This window comes from Pleurodeles waltl, chromosome 6, assembly GCF_031143425.1.
Source record: "Pleurodeles waltl isolate 20211129_DDA chromosome 6, aPleWal1.hap1.20221129, whole genome shotgun sequence".
In the NCBI taxonomy this organism is placed as follows: Eukaryota; Metazoa; Chordata; class Amphibia; order Caudata; family Salamandridae; genus Pleurodeles; species Pleurodeles waltl.
This window is the reverse complement of record NC_090445.1, coordinates 290,645,824-290,662,525: the sequence shown is the minus strand read 5'-3', so window position 1 is coordinate 290,662,525 and position 16,702 is coordinate 290,645,824. Positions and strand designations below refer to the sequence as shown.

The 16,702-nt window shown below is 44.2% G+C and overlaps 1 protein-coding gene across 3 annotated transcripts in view; it reads right to left on the bottom strand.

The window, feature by feature from the left end:
• Positions 1 to 95: 95 nt before the first annotated feature.
• The window catches only part of LOC138299642 (zinc finger and SCAN domain-containing protein 30-like), a 169,654-nt gene continuing 153,047 nt past the window's right edge, over positions 96 to 16,702 (bottom strand). For all 3 annotated transcript variants that reach the window (XM_069238093.1, XM_069238092.1, XM_069238094.1), the window contains one exon: positions 96 to 6,518. In XM_069238093.1, the coding sequence (XP_069094194.1) occupies positions 5,554 to 6,518 (965 nt within the window). In that variant the 3' untranslated portion in view covers positions 96 to 5,553. The remainder of the gene's footprint in view (positions 6,519 to 16,702) is intronic.

Here is a 16,702-nt window from a genome sequence, read left to right as displayed (position 1 = left end):
AGGTTTTTTATCAAGGCAGAATGGCATAGTATGGAATGCAATACTGATGACTTTAATGCAGACATTGTTCATTTAACAGTGTCATCAGAAATCACTGGCTACATATATACTATTAGGAGACACTACACTTACCGATGCCTAAGGGTAGGATGGCTTAGTTAAGCATCTAGACAGAAAATATAAAAATGAAAGTGAAAGTGTTAGAGCTGTCATCCTTGGTGTAGTCTCCCCTATCTTTTTTTGCATCTGCTTTCCATGTTTTGACTGTCTGATGGACTCTGTTGTTTCTGTTTTTGGTACTCTGGGACCTTTACCACTGTTGACCAGTGCTAAAGTGCAAGTGCTCCTGTGTAAACTGTATGCATAATTGGCTTTTCCATGATTGGCATATTTGATTCATTAGGAGGTCCCTAGTAAAGTGTATCACAGGTGCCCTTGGCTTGTAAATCAAATGCTACCAGTGAGCCTGAAGCACTAATTTGCCACCCACATGAGTAGCTCTGTAAGCATGCCTCAGACCTGCCACTGCAGTGTCTAAGTTTGCAGTTATAAACTCCCAACTCGACCTGGCCAGTCCATCCACTTGCCAGGCCCAAACCTTCCCTTTTCATACATGTAAGGCACCCCTAAGGTAGGCCCTAGGTAGCCCAAAGGCAGGGTGCAGTGTATGTTAAAGGTGGGACATGTACTGATGTGTTTCACATGTCCTAACGGTGAAATAATACCAAATTTGGTTTTCACTTTTGCAAGACCCATCTCTCTCATAGGTTAACATGTGGGCTGCCTTTAATACCTTTTAAGTGCAGTTTCTCTTTCAGAGCAGATACAGTTGGAGTTTGGGGTCTCTGAACTCACAAGTTAAAAATACATCTTTTGGTAAAGTTGTTTTTTAAATTGACTGTTAGAAAATACCACTTTTAGAAAGTAGGCATTTTCTTGCTTACACCATTCTGTGACCCTGTATGCTTGTGTATTCCCTGTCTGGGTCGGCCTGACACTTGGGCTCCACTAGATAGTGACACAAAGGGAGTTGGGGTGTAGCCTGCATATCCTGATGAGCCATCTGGGCTAGAGTGGAGGGAGGAGTGGTCACTTACACCTGAATGGGCTGTGCCTGCCCTCACACACTGCAGTCTCCAAACCCCTGGTGTGTGTCTGGGGTCAGACCTGGGCAAGGCAGAATCCTGTAAACAACAGAGACTTTTCTTTGAAGTTTGCCTACTTCAAAGGCAGAAAGGGGTATAAGTATTGGACACAAAACCCCAGATTTTTACATTTGCTTCTGGAACCAAGAGGAACGTCTGCCAAGGAGAAGAGCTAAAGAGCTGAGGAGAAGTGTTGCCTCTGCCTGTGACTGTGCTTTTTTGGGCTATCCTGCAATTGCTGCTTCTGCCTGTGAAAGCGGACAAAGACTGAACTTTGTGGTATATTCCTGCTTGTGAAGAATCTCCAAGGGCTCAGACTGAGCTTGCCTCCTGTTTTGGGCCATCATTGCCTCTGCCAGTGCCTGGAATCTTTGCTGAGACTCCTGCCCTGCCAAGCGGTGCTCTATCCAGTCGCATGGCCCTTGAAAGGTGAAGATGGTAGAACAAGGATGGAAATCCATGCACAGGGAGCCATGCGGGGAACATTTTGTCGCACCACCTGCAACGCGGCTGTAAAAATGAAGCGCCACCCACCTCACGGCTGATTTCAACACATCACCTGCATCAAGGCTGGGGAAATGGCGCAACAACCCGCTTGCGGTGGATAAAAAAGATGCAAACTCCACGCAGCGTGGTTTTCCATCACCGTACAACCAGGATTTCTCATGCATCTTTTCTGGGCATCAAAGTCATCGTGAACCTGCGCCGATCCAAGGTGCCCTGTCCGAAAATCAATGCATTGTTCTCTTGCGGTGGAGAAAAAAGACGCATCGCCTACCCAACGGGAGAAGAAACGACGCACAGCCTCACTTGAGAGTAAGGAATCTAAGCATCGCTGACTTTTCTGACGCACGCTTGCCCATGCAACTTTATTTTTTTACGCAAACCAGGTACTTTGTGTAAAATCAAAGTTTCCATTGTTTTCTCTAGAGTAAGACTTTTTACTTTGGAAATTCATATCTTGAGTTGTGTTTGTTGGATTTCTGGCGTTTTTGTCTTATTTGATTTAGATGAATATTGCCTATTTTTCTAAACAGGTGTGGTGTCCATTTTGTAGTGTTTTCACTGTATTACTATGTTTGTTGGTACAAATACTTTATACATTGCCTATGAGATAAGCTTGATTTCTTGTGCCAACCTAACAAGGGGGCGAGCAGTGGTTGTCTTAGGAGTGTAACTTTCTTACCCTGACTAGAGTGAGGGTCCCTGCTTGGGCAGAGTGCAAACTGACTGTCAACTAGAGACCCCATTTCCAACAGGAAGCTCCACTGTTGCGTGTACTGCGGGATGTTAAAGCCTATATCTACCATACATTTCAGGTCTGCCTATGATCAAGTAGGAAAATGTTCTGTTACACCTTTATTCTTGATGCTGTTCACAGCTACAACCTCACATCCTTTTGAATTACAGCACTAACAGCTCAAAACATGAAAAAACTCTAAGGGAATCCTGCATGCACCTATAACATTTTTTAAAGTATACATGTTCTTTACCAATATGATCATCCAAAAAGAAAGAGGAAGAGATTCAGATCTTGTGACGGGAAGATTACTCACCAGCTGTGAAGGAATCCTATGTCACAGTGCAGGGTGACACCGTCAAGGAAATGGCTCAGGGCACTAATCATTTTTGTGCCTGGATCCTAACCATGGTATTGACAATTTCATAAAAGGTATTAGGACTTCTGAAGTCAAAGGAGAGTAGACACATCAGTGCTAATGCACTGTGTTTACATTCAGAGCACCTTTTAGAAGTAGATTTCCAAAGTTACCAACGTTTTACCAATTGTTCTTGGTTTGCCAGAAGCAAGAAAAACTAGTGTCAAACCTACTAGGAATTAAAGAGAAGTGGAGTGATCAACCAAATGAAATGTCACCGACAAAGAATATTAGCATAGTGTACATGCTACCATGGTTTATGCCTAGTATGTTGTCGCATACATGAAGGAAGAACAGTTTAATTAAAAAATGTGCGCATACACTTGATTTGTTTGAGCACCTTTAAGAAATGAAGGCTTGCAATGTTTTTTCAAGGGTTATGCTTATAACTGGTAGGTTTGAAATGCAGGTGTGGTTTCCTGCTAGTGCTGGATTTAATTTAGTCTGGGGAAAATATGGACAATTATCAAGTGTATCGAATAGCATAAGAGGAGATAAGAAAGTGTGCTGATTTTGCTTATGGGTGATATGATGGTGTCTGCACAGCATAGTAGCTGGCTGGTCATGTTTTTGTAAGGTATGTAGCTGTAGAGGATGTAGGATGGATTGAGTTGAGGGTGATATTGTATAACGAAATGTGTTCTTCAGCAGATGGAATGGGTGCTAAATGATTTAGATAGTGGAATTGAGGGAAATATCAACCTTAAAGGTATCATAACTAATGCTGTTCTACCTTCCCTTGCCAGAGATATGATTCTTTTGTGATCAAGGATAAGGTCCAAGCAACTACTCTTGTAATTTGAAATAGGCATTGTCATGTCAGTGATAGCCCACTAGACTCCATGCATAGTTATTTTTGGAATTTTGGAATCCAGTGGAATAGAGAGCTTGCATTATAATGGTACTGACAATTATATTTGACCCTGCCACGATCTGTTGACAAATGCCCTTCACACAATGATCCACAGTCACTCAGAACTCCCTCACTTACAAACTGCTCACTCTCAGTCATGCTGTACACACTGATAGCTATGCTCTGCACACCTTCAGCCTCGAGGCGCATACAATCAACTATCTTTTAATCACCTAGGCCTTCCTCTGCACACCCATGACCATGCGTCTGTATTTACTGAACGTACACCCCTTGTTATGTTACGCTATCTGCATATTTATATTGCTCTATCTCGAGTGAAGGTATCCTGGCGATATGCCAGGTGTGTGAAGCTAGTCTCGGGGAAACTTACACAAAAAGCCATGTCTTCAGTTTCTTGCAGAATTCAAGATGAGAGAAGGAGGCTCTAATGTGGTGATGAAGGTTGTTCCATGCTTTAAGAGCGATATACGAGAATACACAAACTTCTGATCTGCTTTTGTGCATGTGTGAGACCCGTGCGAGTGAGAGTCTGGCTGAGCAGAAGTGCCTCAGGGTTGGTGGAACTACACGCAGCTGTTCATTTAGGCTGGGCCTGTGTTATGTAAGGCTTTGTATGTGTGGGTGAGGAGCTTGAATTGTGCGTGCTCATGTTTTGGGAGCCAGTGGAGTTAGCTCAGGTGCTGTGTGACGTGAACCCAGCGTGGGAGGTTGAGGACCATTCTGGCTGCTGCGTTCTCAATGGTCTGCAGTCTTTTTGTGAGCTGGATGATTACTCAGGCGTAGAGCACCATGGTTATTCCTGCATAGAACACCTTTATGCATTCTGCAAACAAAGGTAGCAGATGTTCCACTTTAAGTGTCAAGTTCATTCAACTAGCAATCTACCAACTTGGATTTGTATTTCTGAAAAGTAAATTTCTCCACTACAAGCCAAACTGTAACCTAAGATTAGGCTGAGATTCTAAAATGCTAATTGCAAACTTCAGGAAGACCAGATCATAAGGAACAGTGGTCAGAGTCCAGGCTTCAAAGTTCTGGAGTTTACATTAGGGAATGCATGGCATAAACTGAAGATCTGCCAAGTTCTGAACACAACGGTATCTAATCTGTAATTCAAGCCACAGGGCAGCAACCTGTTCATGACACGCTGTCCTCCATATTACTATAACAGCAAAAACACATCAGCAATAGAACTTTGTAACTGTTTATTTAAGCGAAACCCTCAGCTGGGCCCTCAACTAACTTCTTCACACTCCCCACTATACTCGTTACATTCACGATCACCCAGGCAATGCATATTAAGCAGGCTCTGCAAACTTTCACTGGACATAAGAATATTATATGTGAAGTTAAAGGAGATGTTGACACACATCATAGTTATGTGGAGGGTGGTGATAGACAAAGGACGTCACGAGGAGAAAAAGAATACACGTTTATATGGTTACATGAAACTGTGCAGTATGTACATCTTCCCTCGCTAAAAAATGACCATGAGAGCCCTCTAAGCATTGGTTAGCAGTTCTCAAACACAGCAACCATGACCTGAATGAACTTACAGTCTATATTAAGGTCTTGTCCAAAGCAGACAATATGGAATGCAAGTATCCTGCTGGCTAGCTGCAGAGGTTCAACAGTGCACCCTGCCTGTAGATAAACACTCTAAGACTCAAAGACCACTAAATTCAATGCCACATGTGCGCAAGCCTTTTTTTTTTTTATATCTCTAACTTAGTCACGTACATGGGGCCAGAGTCAATCCAGTGCTGAAATAATAAGATCTACAAAGTTTACAGTGGACTTATCACTGAGTTCTACTGCGCATTTGGATAAGTATACATTTTACTAAATTCTCCGGTATTTGGTCAGGGCTGAAGTATCACTGAAGCGTTTCCAACATATGGCTGATGTTTCTAACAGAAGAATTTTCCAGACCCGGCACTTGCATGTGGTTTTTCTCCCATGTGTATGCTCGCTTATGTGAAACCGGACTTGAAACTGAAGAAATTCCCTTTTGTCCTTTATATATATGTTTGTCTTGTGTATAAAGTCTTAGGTTTGGTAAAACTTGAATAATCCCAAATTCATTTCCTATAGAAGAAGCATGTTTTTCTCCCATGTGTATTCTCTGATGTGTGGTGAGATTTGAGTTGTGACGGAAGAATTTTCCACATTCAGTGCATGCATATGGTTTTTCTCCTGTATGTATTCTCTGATGGATGGTAAGATTTGAGTTGTGCCTAAAACTTTTACCACATTCTCCACAAGTATATGGTTTTTCCCCTGTGTGTATTCTCTGATGTATGGTAAGATTTGAGTTGTGACTGAAACACTTGCCACATTCATTGCATGTATATGGTTTTTCACCTGTGTGTATTCTTTGGTGAATGGTAAGGTTTATGATCTGGCTGAAACTTTTACCACAGTGACTACATGTGTAGCGTTTGATTTCTGTTTGCATCCATGGATTTCGAATAGGGGCACTGGACTGCCGAAATCCCTTACTACTTTCTTGGCAACTAAAGCTTTCCTTTCTGGTGCGGCGAGTTCTGTTAAGGGCCATGTTCTTACTGAAATTTGTCCCATTTTCAGCACATGTATAACCAATTTCCTTGTGCTCTGTTATTAGCTGCTTGTTATGGTTTGTGGCTTTGCAGAAATCTCTTTCACTGTCGGTGGATTCACTGAATATTTTCTTGTTGAGTGATTTCCATCTCTTTCTGGTTTCTCTTGGCTGTAAATGTACCATTTGTTCCTTGACCATCCTGGATGCCTCAGTAGGATCCGTTTGCATAAGATATACATCATCATTTCCCTCTTCACAGAAGCTGTCCTTCACCGATTCTGTTAAATAGATGCAGAGTTTGACATTAGTACATACCAAATAAGGAATTAACTACATTACCAGAGCAGTTTGGGAAAACAATTGATTTCTTACATTTGTAATAAAAAAAAGTTGTGTATAAGAATATAAATAAAATAATGGCAGCAAGCCATTAGTAGTAATAATAATGTGTCTGTCATATATATTTAACAGCATCTGGTTTAATATGATAGGAGTGTGCAAAATAATCACATATGTGTTTATCTAGAAAACATGTTATTGGAACTTTGCCCTTTCTGCAGATCTGCCCAAATTTTTTGGGCCTTCTTCCTGAACCATATTTTTGCTGGTGTAGTGAATCCTAGTTCATTTTAATGGGATAACAGGAGTTAGCTTAGCCTCTGGCTTGCAGACTTGTGCCCCCGCCATGTAGTGACTTTTAACCTACTTAGCTTGCTCTGTCTTAGCTCATTTAGGGCCAGATGTAGCAAGCAGTTTTGCCCATTCTGTGTCTATGGGAAAATGTGTTCGTACATATGGCCCTTAATTATTTAATTCTTCTAAGATGGCTGCCTTGCTTATAGTTAGACCACTTGTTATGCTTTGCATTATCAGTGTCACAGGGCTAAGTGTCAAGATCAAGCAACAAAGACAAACAAACAGTAGGTGTTCACACTTAGGGATTTTCCCTCTCTATACTTTCGAGGGATTGTTTATATTAATTGCCATCCCAGGCATGTCTGTTATCTATTGTTTGGGAACACACCTACGTCAGGGGGCCTTGTAGATCTGTATAAATACATCGCACTTTAGACAGCTAATCAGAGGGATTCGACCTGAGGGCATCGCCACCATCGCTGATATCGATAATGCACATCGTCTTGACGCTGACCCAGTCTTTGTGTTCCTGCAGAGTCTGAGATAGAGACCTCATTCCAAGGTAACAAGGGTTGGGGGGCTCCTCTCATGGACATGGCATTGGCAGATTAGGTTTAGCAAACCCAGCTCTCCTTTAGGTAGGAGGTTAGGCCTCTCACATTAGGGTATTAGGGCATTTTACATCTTGTATGTCTTTCCTATGCATTGCAAGATGGTGGGGGTCTTTGTAATAATGACTCTCATCTTCACAATTCTGTTTCTTGCATTTTTCATTATCCTAATCATTGCAGCCCATGCAACTTATCGCAAATTGCAGTTATGTTAAATAAAAAACTATTGACACTTTACTGCATCTTTGTCCTTGCCTGTGTTTGTATGAGACATGATATATCTGTCAGAAAGGGGTAATCTCCGTTTAACCACAACACTCCTTGAGATGTCTTGTTCTCGAGTCCATGCGTAAAGGCTGCCACAAATCACCTTTTACCATTGTGATTCTGGTGAGGTGCTGCTAGTGAGCCGGTAAGGTTGGGACAACAGTTGCGATTTGTTGTAGGATAGGCATAGTTGCCTACAAGCAAAAGTACTGTTATCCTTAAACCAGCAGTCTTGCCTAGAGCAGGAGTCCAAACTACGACACTGGCTATAGAATTCTGTGCACTTGGCTGTATATATCTTTCACACATTGCTTCTAAGTTAAGCTTGTCTGCCGTGTGCCACAGCTACCAGAGGGCTGAGCTCACCTTGACAAGGATTGTGATTATTACTCTGAGGTGTGTACTCCCTCCTAACGAATAACCCAATTTCATACACATAATAGCACGATAAGCATGCTGCTGTGATGAGATTCAGACGTCTGAAAAATCAATATATCCCTCCAATGGCAGAAGGCGGCGTGTCTATTGTTGCGGTCTGCTATTGTTGTTAATTTTCGTTTTGTAACTGTGAGAAAGTAGGCTATTTGTTGAATGTGGTGTTAACCTTGCTCAAGCAACAGCCAAAATCTCTGTCAGAATGAACCACAAAAGTCACTAAATTAACCTGTGCTTAACCCTATGATAGCTTGGCACAAAAAGCAGTCACGCTAATTTAAGAGGCAATCAGTAAGGTATTTACAAGAAGTGAGACCAAGAGAGAAAGTGGCGACTGGGTAACTCTCGAGCACACACTTGGTATCAAACGTAACAAACATAAATACAGATAATGCCAAGTAAAGTAACCAGGTGCTCAGAGATTAAGAAAAAGCCACCAAATATTTAATCAAGGAGGACAATGTCCATATACAAAAGAGACAATCTCGAGCACTCCAACGCCCATCCGTAATCCACTCCTCTGTGAACAGTCTTCTTATGTTCTTTATTCATGAGCCAAAGTTAGAATATCTTTGCTGTAATTCCCACAACACACTAACCAACAAGTTTTTCATCTGTGGACAATTGCATTCCAGTTGACTTAATCAGGGCTAGAACAGTAATTAGTATAATATATTACAATTCAATCTTACTTCAAAATAATGCATTAAATTCCTCAACCATATTGCCGGTGACCGAAACAATATGCAGTGAAGTAATTTGAAAAAGACAAAGTAAGAACTGGAAATGCACATAAAAAATATATAAGAAAACATCCCAAGTTAGTAACCAAGTTATCCAGATTAAAATTATACGTAAGGCCAATGCTCAGATTTATTATAACAAAAAAGGTATTATCTGGTGTGATGCATCATCAACAAGTGACACCCAAAAGACAAGTTTTGAAAGAATATAGTACGAGAATATATAAAGTAAATTAACCGTACATCAGTCTACCAAGTGTGATTTAAAGGGTACTCATGCCTTAACCCAGAGCACACCTGATAATAAATACGTTTTTCAAATCATGTACAAAAGTATCAAACAAACTCAGTTATGTAGACACTGCAAATTAATAATCATATCTGTTGAGAATAGTCCATCTCAACTTGCATCATTCACATTTAACAACATGCCATATTTTCAAAGCATGCAGCCGCAACATCCCTTGAACCACGTGAAACCAATCTAATCATTAGTCACCTAATAAATCTGTGCAGGTGAAAAGAAATTAGGACCAGAACAATTCACCATGCAAAGTGACTCAATAATTTGTCAAACATATCCCAAAATTGATTATGTCAACTGGAAAACAATTGTCCAGAGATGAAATGTACTGGCTAGTGTGTGACCGATACAAGAAGGGGACTGGGCCTGGTAGGCACTTACCTTTGGACTTAAAATATATTTTGTGAAGAAATGTCTGATAAGATAAAGTTCAGAGGTGCAAGGCTGCAGATGGCGTACCAGGAAGACTCATCGTTGTTGGGGAGTTGTTGAATGAAGTTGCAGTGAATATTTTTATATTTGGACTGTTTTGAAAGTAAAAAATCTCCAGCGGGTTGAAGCTGCAAGCTATAACCGTTGAGGGCTCCATGAGACCAGATACCCCTTTTGCGAAGGACCATGGAGCAGGAGCTACCACAATGTCAGGCTGACCTGCAATGTACCCCCGGTGGATCGATGATCAGGTCTCCTCTCAGTTCTCAGAGCACTTTTTAGCCAAAATGTTTCTAAGGCCCAAGTTTTGGATTTTAGCTATCTGGGCACCTTTAGTACTACTTCCAAGAGTTCAGGCCTGGAGAGGCACGACTTGGAGAGTCAGGACTCACTCTGGCTGGGTCCAGGTGCAAGTTCAAGATGGTTGGAGCCTTTTCTGTCCCTGAGGCTCGGATCAGGAGGCCAGCTATTAAAAATGGGGTCTTTGGTTGACAGTCAGGTTACCCCCTGTTCAAGCAAGGACCCTTACTCTAGTCAGGGTAAAAGAGAATCACCCTCAGCTATCCCTGCTTACCCCCTTGGTAGCTTGTCAGAGTGGTAGGCTTAACTTCAGAGTGCTGGGTGTAAACTATTTGTACCAACACACACAGTTACTCAATGAAAACACTACAAAATGACAACACCAGTTTAGAAAAATAGGAAATATTTATCTAAACAAGACCAAAACGACAAAAACCTGACATACACAAGTCATTAAGTTTTAAAGATTAAACTCAAAACTAGTGCTTACAAACACAAAATGCTTCGATGAAGTGTTAACACAGCGTCGTGACGGAGTTGTTCCCAACAATCCGACACCAGCGGCGCCGGCCACGGAGTCACACGGACCCCACAGGTACAGTACCTTGGTGAAAAGTAAAAACAAGCCGATGCGCGAAGTCAAGGATCGTGGCGTTTGTGCAAAATGTTGAATCCGTGGACTTCGAGCAGTGTCAGTCAAGACGTGGTGCAGCGACCTCCACAGAGTCGCGGACTTCGGTGGGGCTGCAGTGATGTCGAGCCTGCGAAGGTCCAGCGAAGATCACAGAGACAGTTGAATGTGGCGTCACCAGTTTCAGCAGCGGCGTCCGGAGTTGTCCAAAGTCGATTTCCCTGAATTTTCACCAGCTTTTCCTTTCAAGGGCCCAGGGACTGGATAGGGCACCACTTGTCTTGAGAGAAGTCTTTGCTGTCCCTGAGACTTCAAACAGGAGGCAAACTCTAAATCAAGCCCTTGGAGATTTCTTCTCCAGAGGGAAGGCACACAAAGTCCAGTCTTTGCCCTTTTACTCTGGCAGAAGCAGCAACTGCACGATAGCTCCACAAAGCACAGTCACAGGCAGGGTAGCTCTTCTTCCTCAGCTCCACAGTCGCGGACTTCGGTGGGGCTGCAGTGATGTCGAGCCTGCGAAGGTCCAGCGAAGATCACAGAGACAGTTGAATGTGGCGTCACCAGTTTCAGCAGCGGCGTCCGGAGTTGTCCAAAGTCTATTTCCCTGAATTTTCACCAGCTTTTCCTTTCAAGGGCCCAGGGACTGGATAGGGCACCACTTGTCTTGAGAGAAGTCTTTGCTGTCCCTGAGACTTCAAACAGGAGGCAAACTCTAAATCAAGCCCTTGGAGATTTCTTCTCAAGAGGGAAGGCACACAAAGTCCAGTCTTTGCCCTCTTACTCTGGCAGAAGCAGCAACTGCACGATAGCTCCACAAAGCACAGTCACAGGCAGGGTAGCTCTTCTTCCTCAACTCCACAGAGTCGCGGACTTCGGTGGGGCTGCAGTGATGTCGAGCCTGCGAAGGTCCAGCGAAGATCACAGAGACAGTTGAATGTGGCGTCACCAGTTTCAGCAGCGGCGTCCGGAGTTGTCCAAAGTCGATTTCCCTGAATTTTCACCAGCTTTTCCTTACAAGGGCCCAGGGACTGGATAGGGCACCACTTGTCTTGAGAGAAGTCTTTGCTGTCCCTGAGACTTCAAACAGGAGGCAAACTCTAAATCAAGCCCTTGGAGATTTCTTCTCAAGAGGGAAGGCACACAAAGTCCAGTCTTTGCCCTCTTACTCTGGCAGAAGCAGCAACTGCACGATAGCTCCACAAAGCACAGTCACAGGCAGGGTAGATCTTCTTCCTCAGCTCTTCAGCTCTTCCCCAGGCAGAGGTTCCTCTTGTTTCCAAAAGTGTTCTAAAGTCTGTGGTTTTGGGTGCCCTTCTTATACCCAATTTCTCCTTTGAAGTAGGCCTACATTAAAGTAAAGTCTATTTTTAATGTGAAATCCTGCCTTGCCTAAGCCAGGCCCCAGACTGCATTGTGTGAGGACAGGCACAACCCTTTCAGGTATAAGTGACCACTCATCCCCTCCCTCCTAGCACAGATGGCTCACCAGGAAATGCAGACTACTTCCCAGCTCCCTTTGTGTCACTGTCTAGTGTGAGGTGCAATCAGCCCAACTGTCAAACTTACCCAGGCAGGGAATCCCCAAGCAGGCAGAGTCAGAGAAATGGTATAAGCAAGAAAATGCTCACTTTCTAAAAGTGGAATCTACACTTTAATCAGATTGAAAGGTAGCCTCCATGTTAACCTATGAGAGGGACTGGCCTGCCAACAGTGAAAAACAAATCTAGCAATATTTCACTGTCAGGACATTTAAAACACATTACTATATGACCTACCTTAACCATACACTGCACCCTGCCATTTGGGCTAACTAGGGCCTACCTTAGGGGTGTCTGACATGTAAGAAAAGAGAAGGAATAGGCCTGGCAAGTGGGTATACTTGCCAAGTAGAATTTACAGTTAAAACTGCACACACATACACTGCAGTGGCAGGTCTGAGACATGATTACAGAGCTACTTATGTGGGTGGCACAACCAGTGCCGCAGGCCCACTCGTAGCATTTGATTTACAGGCCCTGGGCATCTCTAGTGCACTGTACTAGGGACTTACTAATAAAACAAATATGCCAATCGTGGATAAGCCAATTACATACAATTTAAACAGAGAGCATATGCACTTTAGCACTGGTTAGTAGTTCAAAAGCCAACGGCAACAGGTCATACAAAATAGGAGGCAGGAGGCAAAAAGATTGGGCATGACCCGGCATAAGCAAAAACACCAACACCAGCCAACTAGCCCTTGGAGTTACTCTTGTAGATCTGGGATCAAGTTGTGGAACAGGTCTCAAGCAGCAGGTCAACCCCCTGAGGGTTCAAGGTAGGCTTCAGGCAGCAGGACAGTCCTTCCATGGGCAGCAAAGCAGTCTAGTGAAGTACACTGCAGGCCACAGCAGCATCCATTTCTCTCACAGTCTTTCCACGGGCCCAGAAAGTGAACTGAAGAGTGGGTCTTATTTTTATACCTGGTGCCTTGTTAGGGAGATTCCTTCTAAAATGCTTGGACTTTCCTGCCTCCCCTGCCCAAGCTCCAGACTGGCTAAAGGCACAATGGGCTGATGTAAAGTCCTTTGTGTAAAAGCAGGCACAGCCTATTAACTTTTAAGTGGGGCTGTATCCAGCTTCACCCTCTGCTGCATCTTGCCAGCGATGGTCCATCAAGGCACAAGTAATCTGGAACATGTTTAAAGGGCTACTTAAGAGGATGGCACAATAAGTGCTGTAGGCCTACTAGTTTTTGAAGAAAAACAAGGGAAACCCAAGGGTACTCCAAGGTGACGAGCCTTTCAGTGCATGCTGGTTCCTGCACCCATACACAATCCTTGGCAGATGTATCCCCTTTCAGTACTGGATCCCCCTACAAACCGTCACTTGAGTGTTGCTCCTTTCAAGGTTTAGATAGGCGACCATTTTTTGCAGCTGTACAATCAATTATTTTGAACAAAGTGTTCCTGCAACGAGTCGTTTCCCTCAGGATTGAACTTGCAGAGACATACAGGGTCTATTCCTGTGCTTTAAATTTTCCAGTAAACAAAAATTCAAGCCCCCTGCCCCGGCCCCTCAGATGCCTATTTGTGGCCGCGCACTATATATTTTTTCAGAGGTATCTTTTTTCTCTTTGGCACATTGTATATTAAAATGTTCTGGATTGGTCCTTGCCATCTTGACTATAAGATTAGATAATCTTTTATATACATATTGTTTTCAGAACGCTACATCATTAGTACTCATCTGCTACTCATTGCCACCTATTAAACAAGTACCCCATGTCTTTTTTCTATTTTTTTCACTTGTCCTTACTTGTGATATACGGTGTTGGGCTAAGTGAGCCTGATGTATGTGATCCTATGTAGGAAAGTACCATCTTGCCTGGCATGTTACCCTCATTTTTACTTGTATGTATGTTTGTTTTTGCCTGTGTCACTGGGATCCTGCTAGCCAGGACCCCAGTGCTCATAAAGTGTGCTCTGTATGTGTCCCCTGTGTGGTGCCTAACTGTATCACTGAAGCTCTGCTAACCAGAAACTGAGTGTTTATGCTCTCTCTGTTTTTTAAATTGTCATTGCAGGCTAGTGACTAATTTTACCAATTCTGATTGGCACACTGGAACACCCTTATAATTCCCTAGTATATGGAACCTAGGTTCCCAGGGTATTGGGGTTCCAGGAGATCCCTATGGGCTGCAGTATTTATTTTGCCACCCATAGGAAGCTCAGACAATTATTACACAGGACTGCCACTGCAGCCTGAGTGAAATAATGTCCACATTATTTCACAGCCATTTTAATTAAGTAACTTATAAGTCACCTATATGTCTAACCCTCACTTAGTGAAGGTTAGGTGCATAGTTACTAAGTGTGAGGGCACCCTGGCACTAGCCAAGGTGCCCCCACATTGTTCAGGGCAATTTCCCCGGACTTTGTGAGTGCGGGGACACCATTACACGCGTGCACTACATATAGGTCAATACTTATATCTACCGTCACAATGGTAACTCTGAACATGGCCATGTAACATGTCTAAGATCATGGAATTGTCGTCCCAATATTATTCTGGTATTGGGGTGACAATCCCATGCATCCCCGGGGCTCCAGCATGGAGCCCGGGTACTGTCAAACTTGCTCTCTGGGGTTTTCTCTGCAGCTACCCCTGCTGCCAACGCTCAGACAGGTTTCTGCCCCCCTGGGGCCTGGGCAGCCCAGTCCCCGGAAGGTAGAACAAAGGATTTCGTCTGAGAGAGGGTGTTACACTATCTCCCTTTGGAAATAGGTGTTAAGGGCCTGAGAGGAGTAGCCTCTCCAGGCCTCTGGGAATGCTTTGAAGGGCACAGATGGTGCCCTCCTTGCATAAACCAGTCTACACCGGTTCAGGTAACCACCAGCCCCTGCTCTGGCACGAAACTGGACAAAGGAGAAGGGAGTGACCACTCCCCTGTCCATCACCACCCCAGGGGTGGTGCCCAGAGTTCCTCCAGTGTGTCCCAGACCTCTGCCATCTTGTTTTCAAAGGTGTGAGGACACAATGGAGGCCTCTGAGTGGCCAGTGCCAGAAGATGACGTCAGAGACCCCTCCTGATAGGTGCTTACCTGACTAGGTGGCCAATCCTCTTCTGAGGGCTATTTAGGGTCTCTCCTGTAGGCTTTTCCTCAGATAAGGATTTGCAAGAATTCACCAGAGTTCCTCTGCATCTCCCTCTTTGACTTCTGCCAAGGATCGACTGCTGACTGCTCCAGGACGCCTGCAAAACTGCAACAAAGTAGCAAGAAGACTACCAGCTACGTTGAAGCACCTTATCCTGCCGGCTTTCTCGACTGTTCCTGGTGGTGCATGCTCTGGGGGCTGTCTGCCTTCGCCCTGCACTGGAAACCAAGAAGAAATCTCCTGTGGGTCGACAGAATCTTCCCCCTGCTAACACAGGCACCAAACTTCAGCTTCACCGGTCCTCTGGGTCCCCTCTCATTGTGACGAGCATGGTCCCTGAAACACAGGTGGTGGATCCAAGTGACCCCGACAGTCCAGTGGTCCATCTGTCCAAATTTGGCGACGGTAAGTCCTTGCCTCCCCTCGCCAGACAGTAATCCTGTGTAGTGAACAGCAGCTGCTAGGGCTTCTGTGCACTTTTGCAAGAAATCCTTTGTGCACAGCACAGCCCAGGTCCCCATCACCCCGTCCTGTATTGGTCAACTCGCTGAGTTGACCACCGGTCGTGGGACCCTCTTTTGCAGTGTTGAGACGACCGCTGAGATGACCGCTGTGCTCAGATTTCTTGAACCCGTGTTCAAGTACTTCTGCGGCTGCTGCCTTCTTGTGCGTTGGCTCTCTGTGTTGCTGAGGGCTCCCTCTTTCTCCTCTTCCAAGTGGCGACCTCCTGGTCCTACCTGGGACCGGGCGTCACCCTTTTTCTTCAACCGCGACCTTTGCAGCTAGCAAGGCTGGTTTGCGGTCTTTCTCCAAAGAAACAACTCTCATCCTCCAGCACTCCGTGGGACATCTTCTGTGCAAAGGAGAAGTTCATGGCATCTTCCGTTGTTGCAGAATCTTCAGCTTCTTCCACCCAGAGGCAGCCCTTTTGCACCTTCATCCGGGGTTTAGTGGGCTCCTGACCCCTCTGGACACTTTCATGACTCTTGGACTTGGTCCCCTTCTTTTGCAGGTCCTCAGGTCCAGGAATCTGTCTTCAGTGCGTTGCAGTCAGTTGTGGTCTTTGCAGAATCTCCTATCACGACTTTAGTGTGTTTCTGGGGAAGTAGGGTCTTGGGGTGGGGTATCTTGGACACCCTTAATGTTGTCTTACACTCCCAGCAACCCCCTACACACTACACTAGGCCAGGGGTCCCCAAGTGGTTCACATTCCACTTTCTTAGTATATGGTTTGTGTTGCCCCTAGGCCTATTGCATCCTATTGTATTCTACAGTGTTTGCACTACTTCTCTAACCGTTAACTTACCTGATTTTGGTTTGTGTGTATATTTTATGTATTTTACTTACCTCCTAAAGGAGTATATCCTCTGAGATATTTTTGGCACATTGTCACTAATATAAAGTACCTTTATTTTTAGTAACTCTGAGTATTGTGATTCTTGTGATACAGTGCTATGTGATTTAA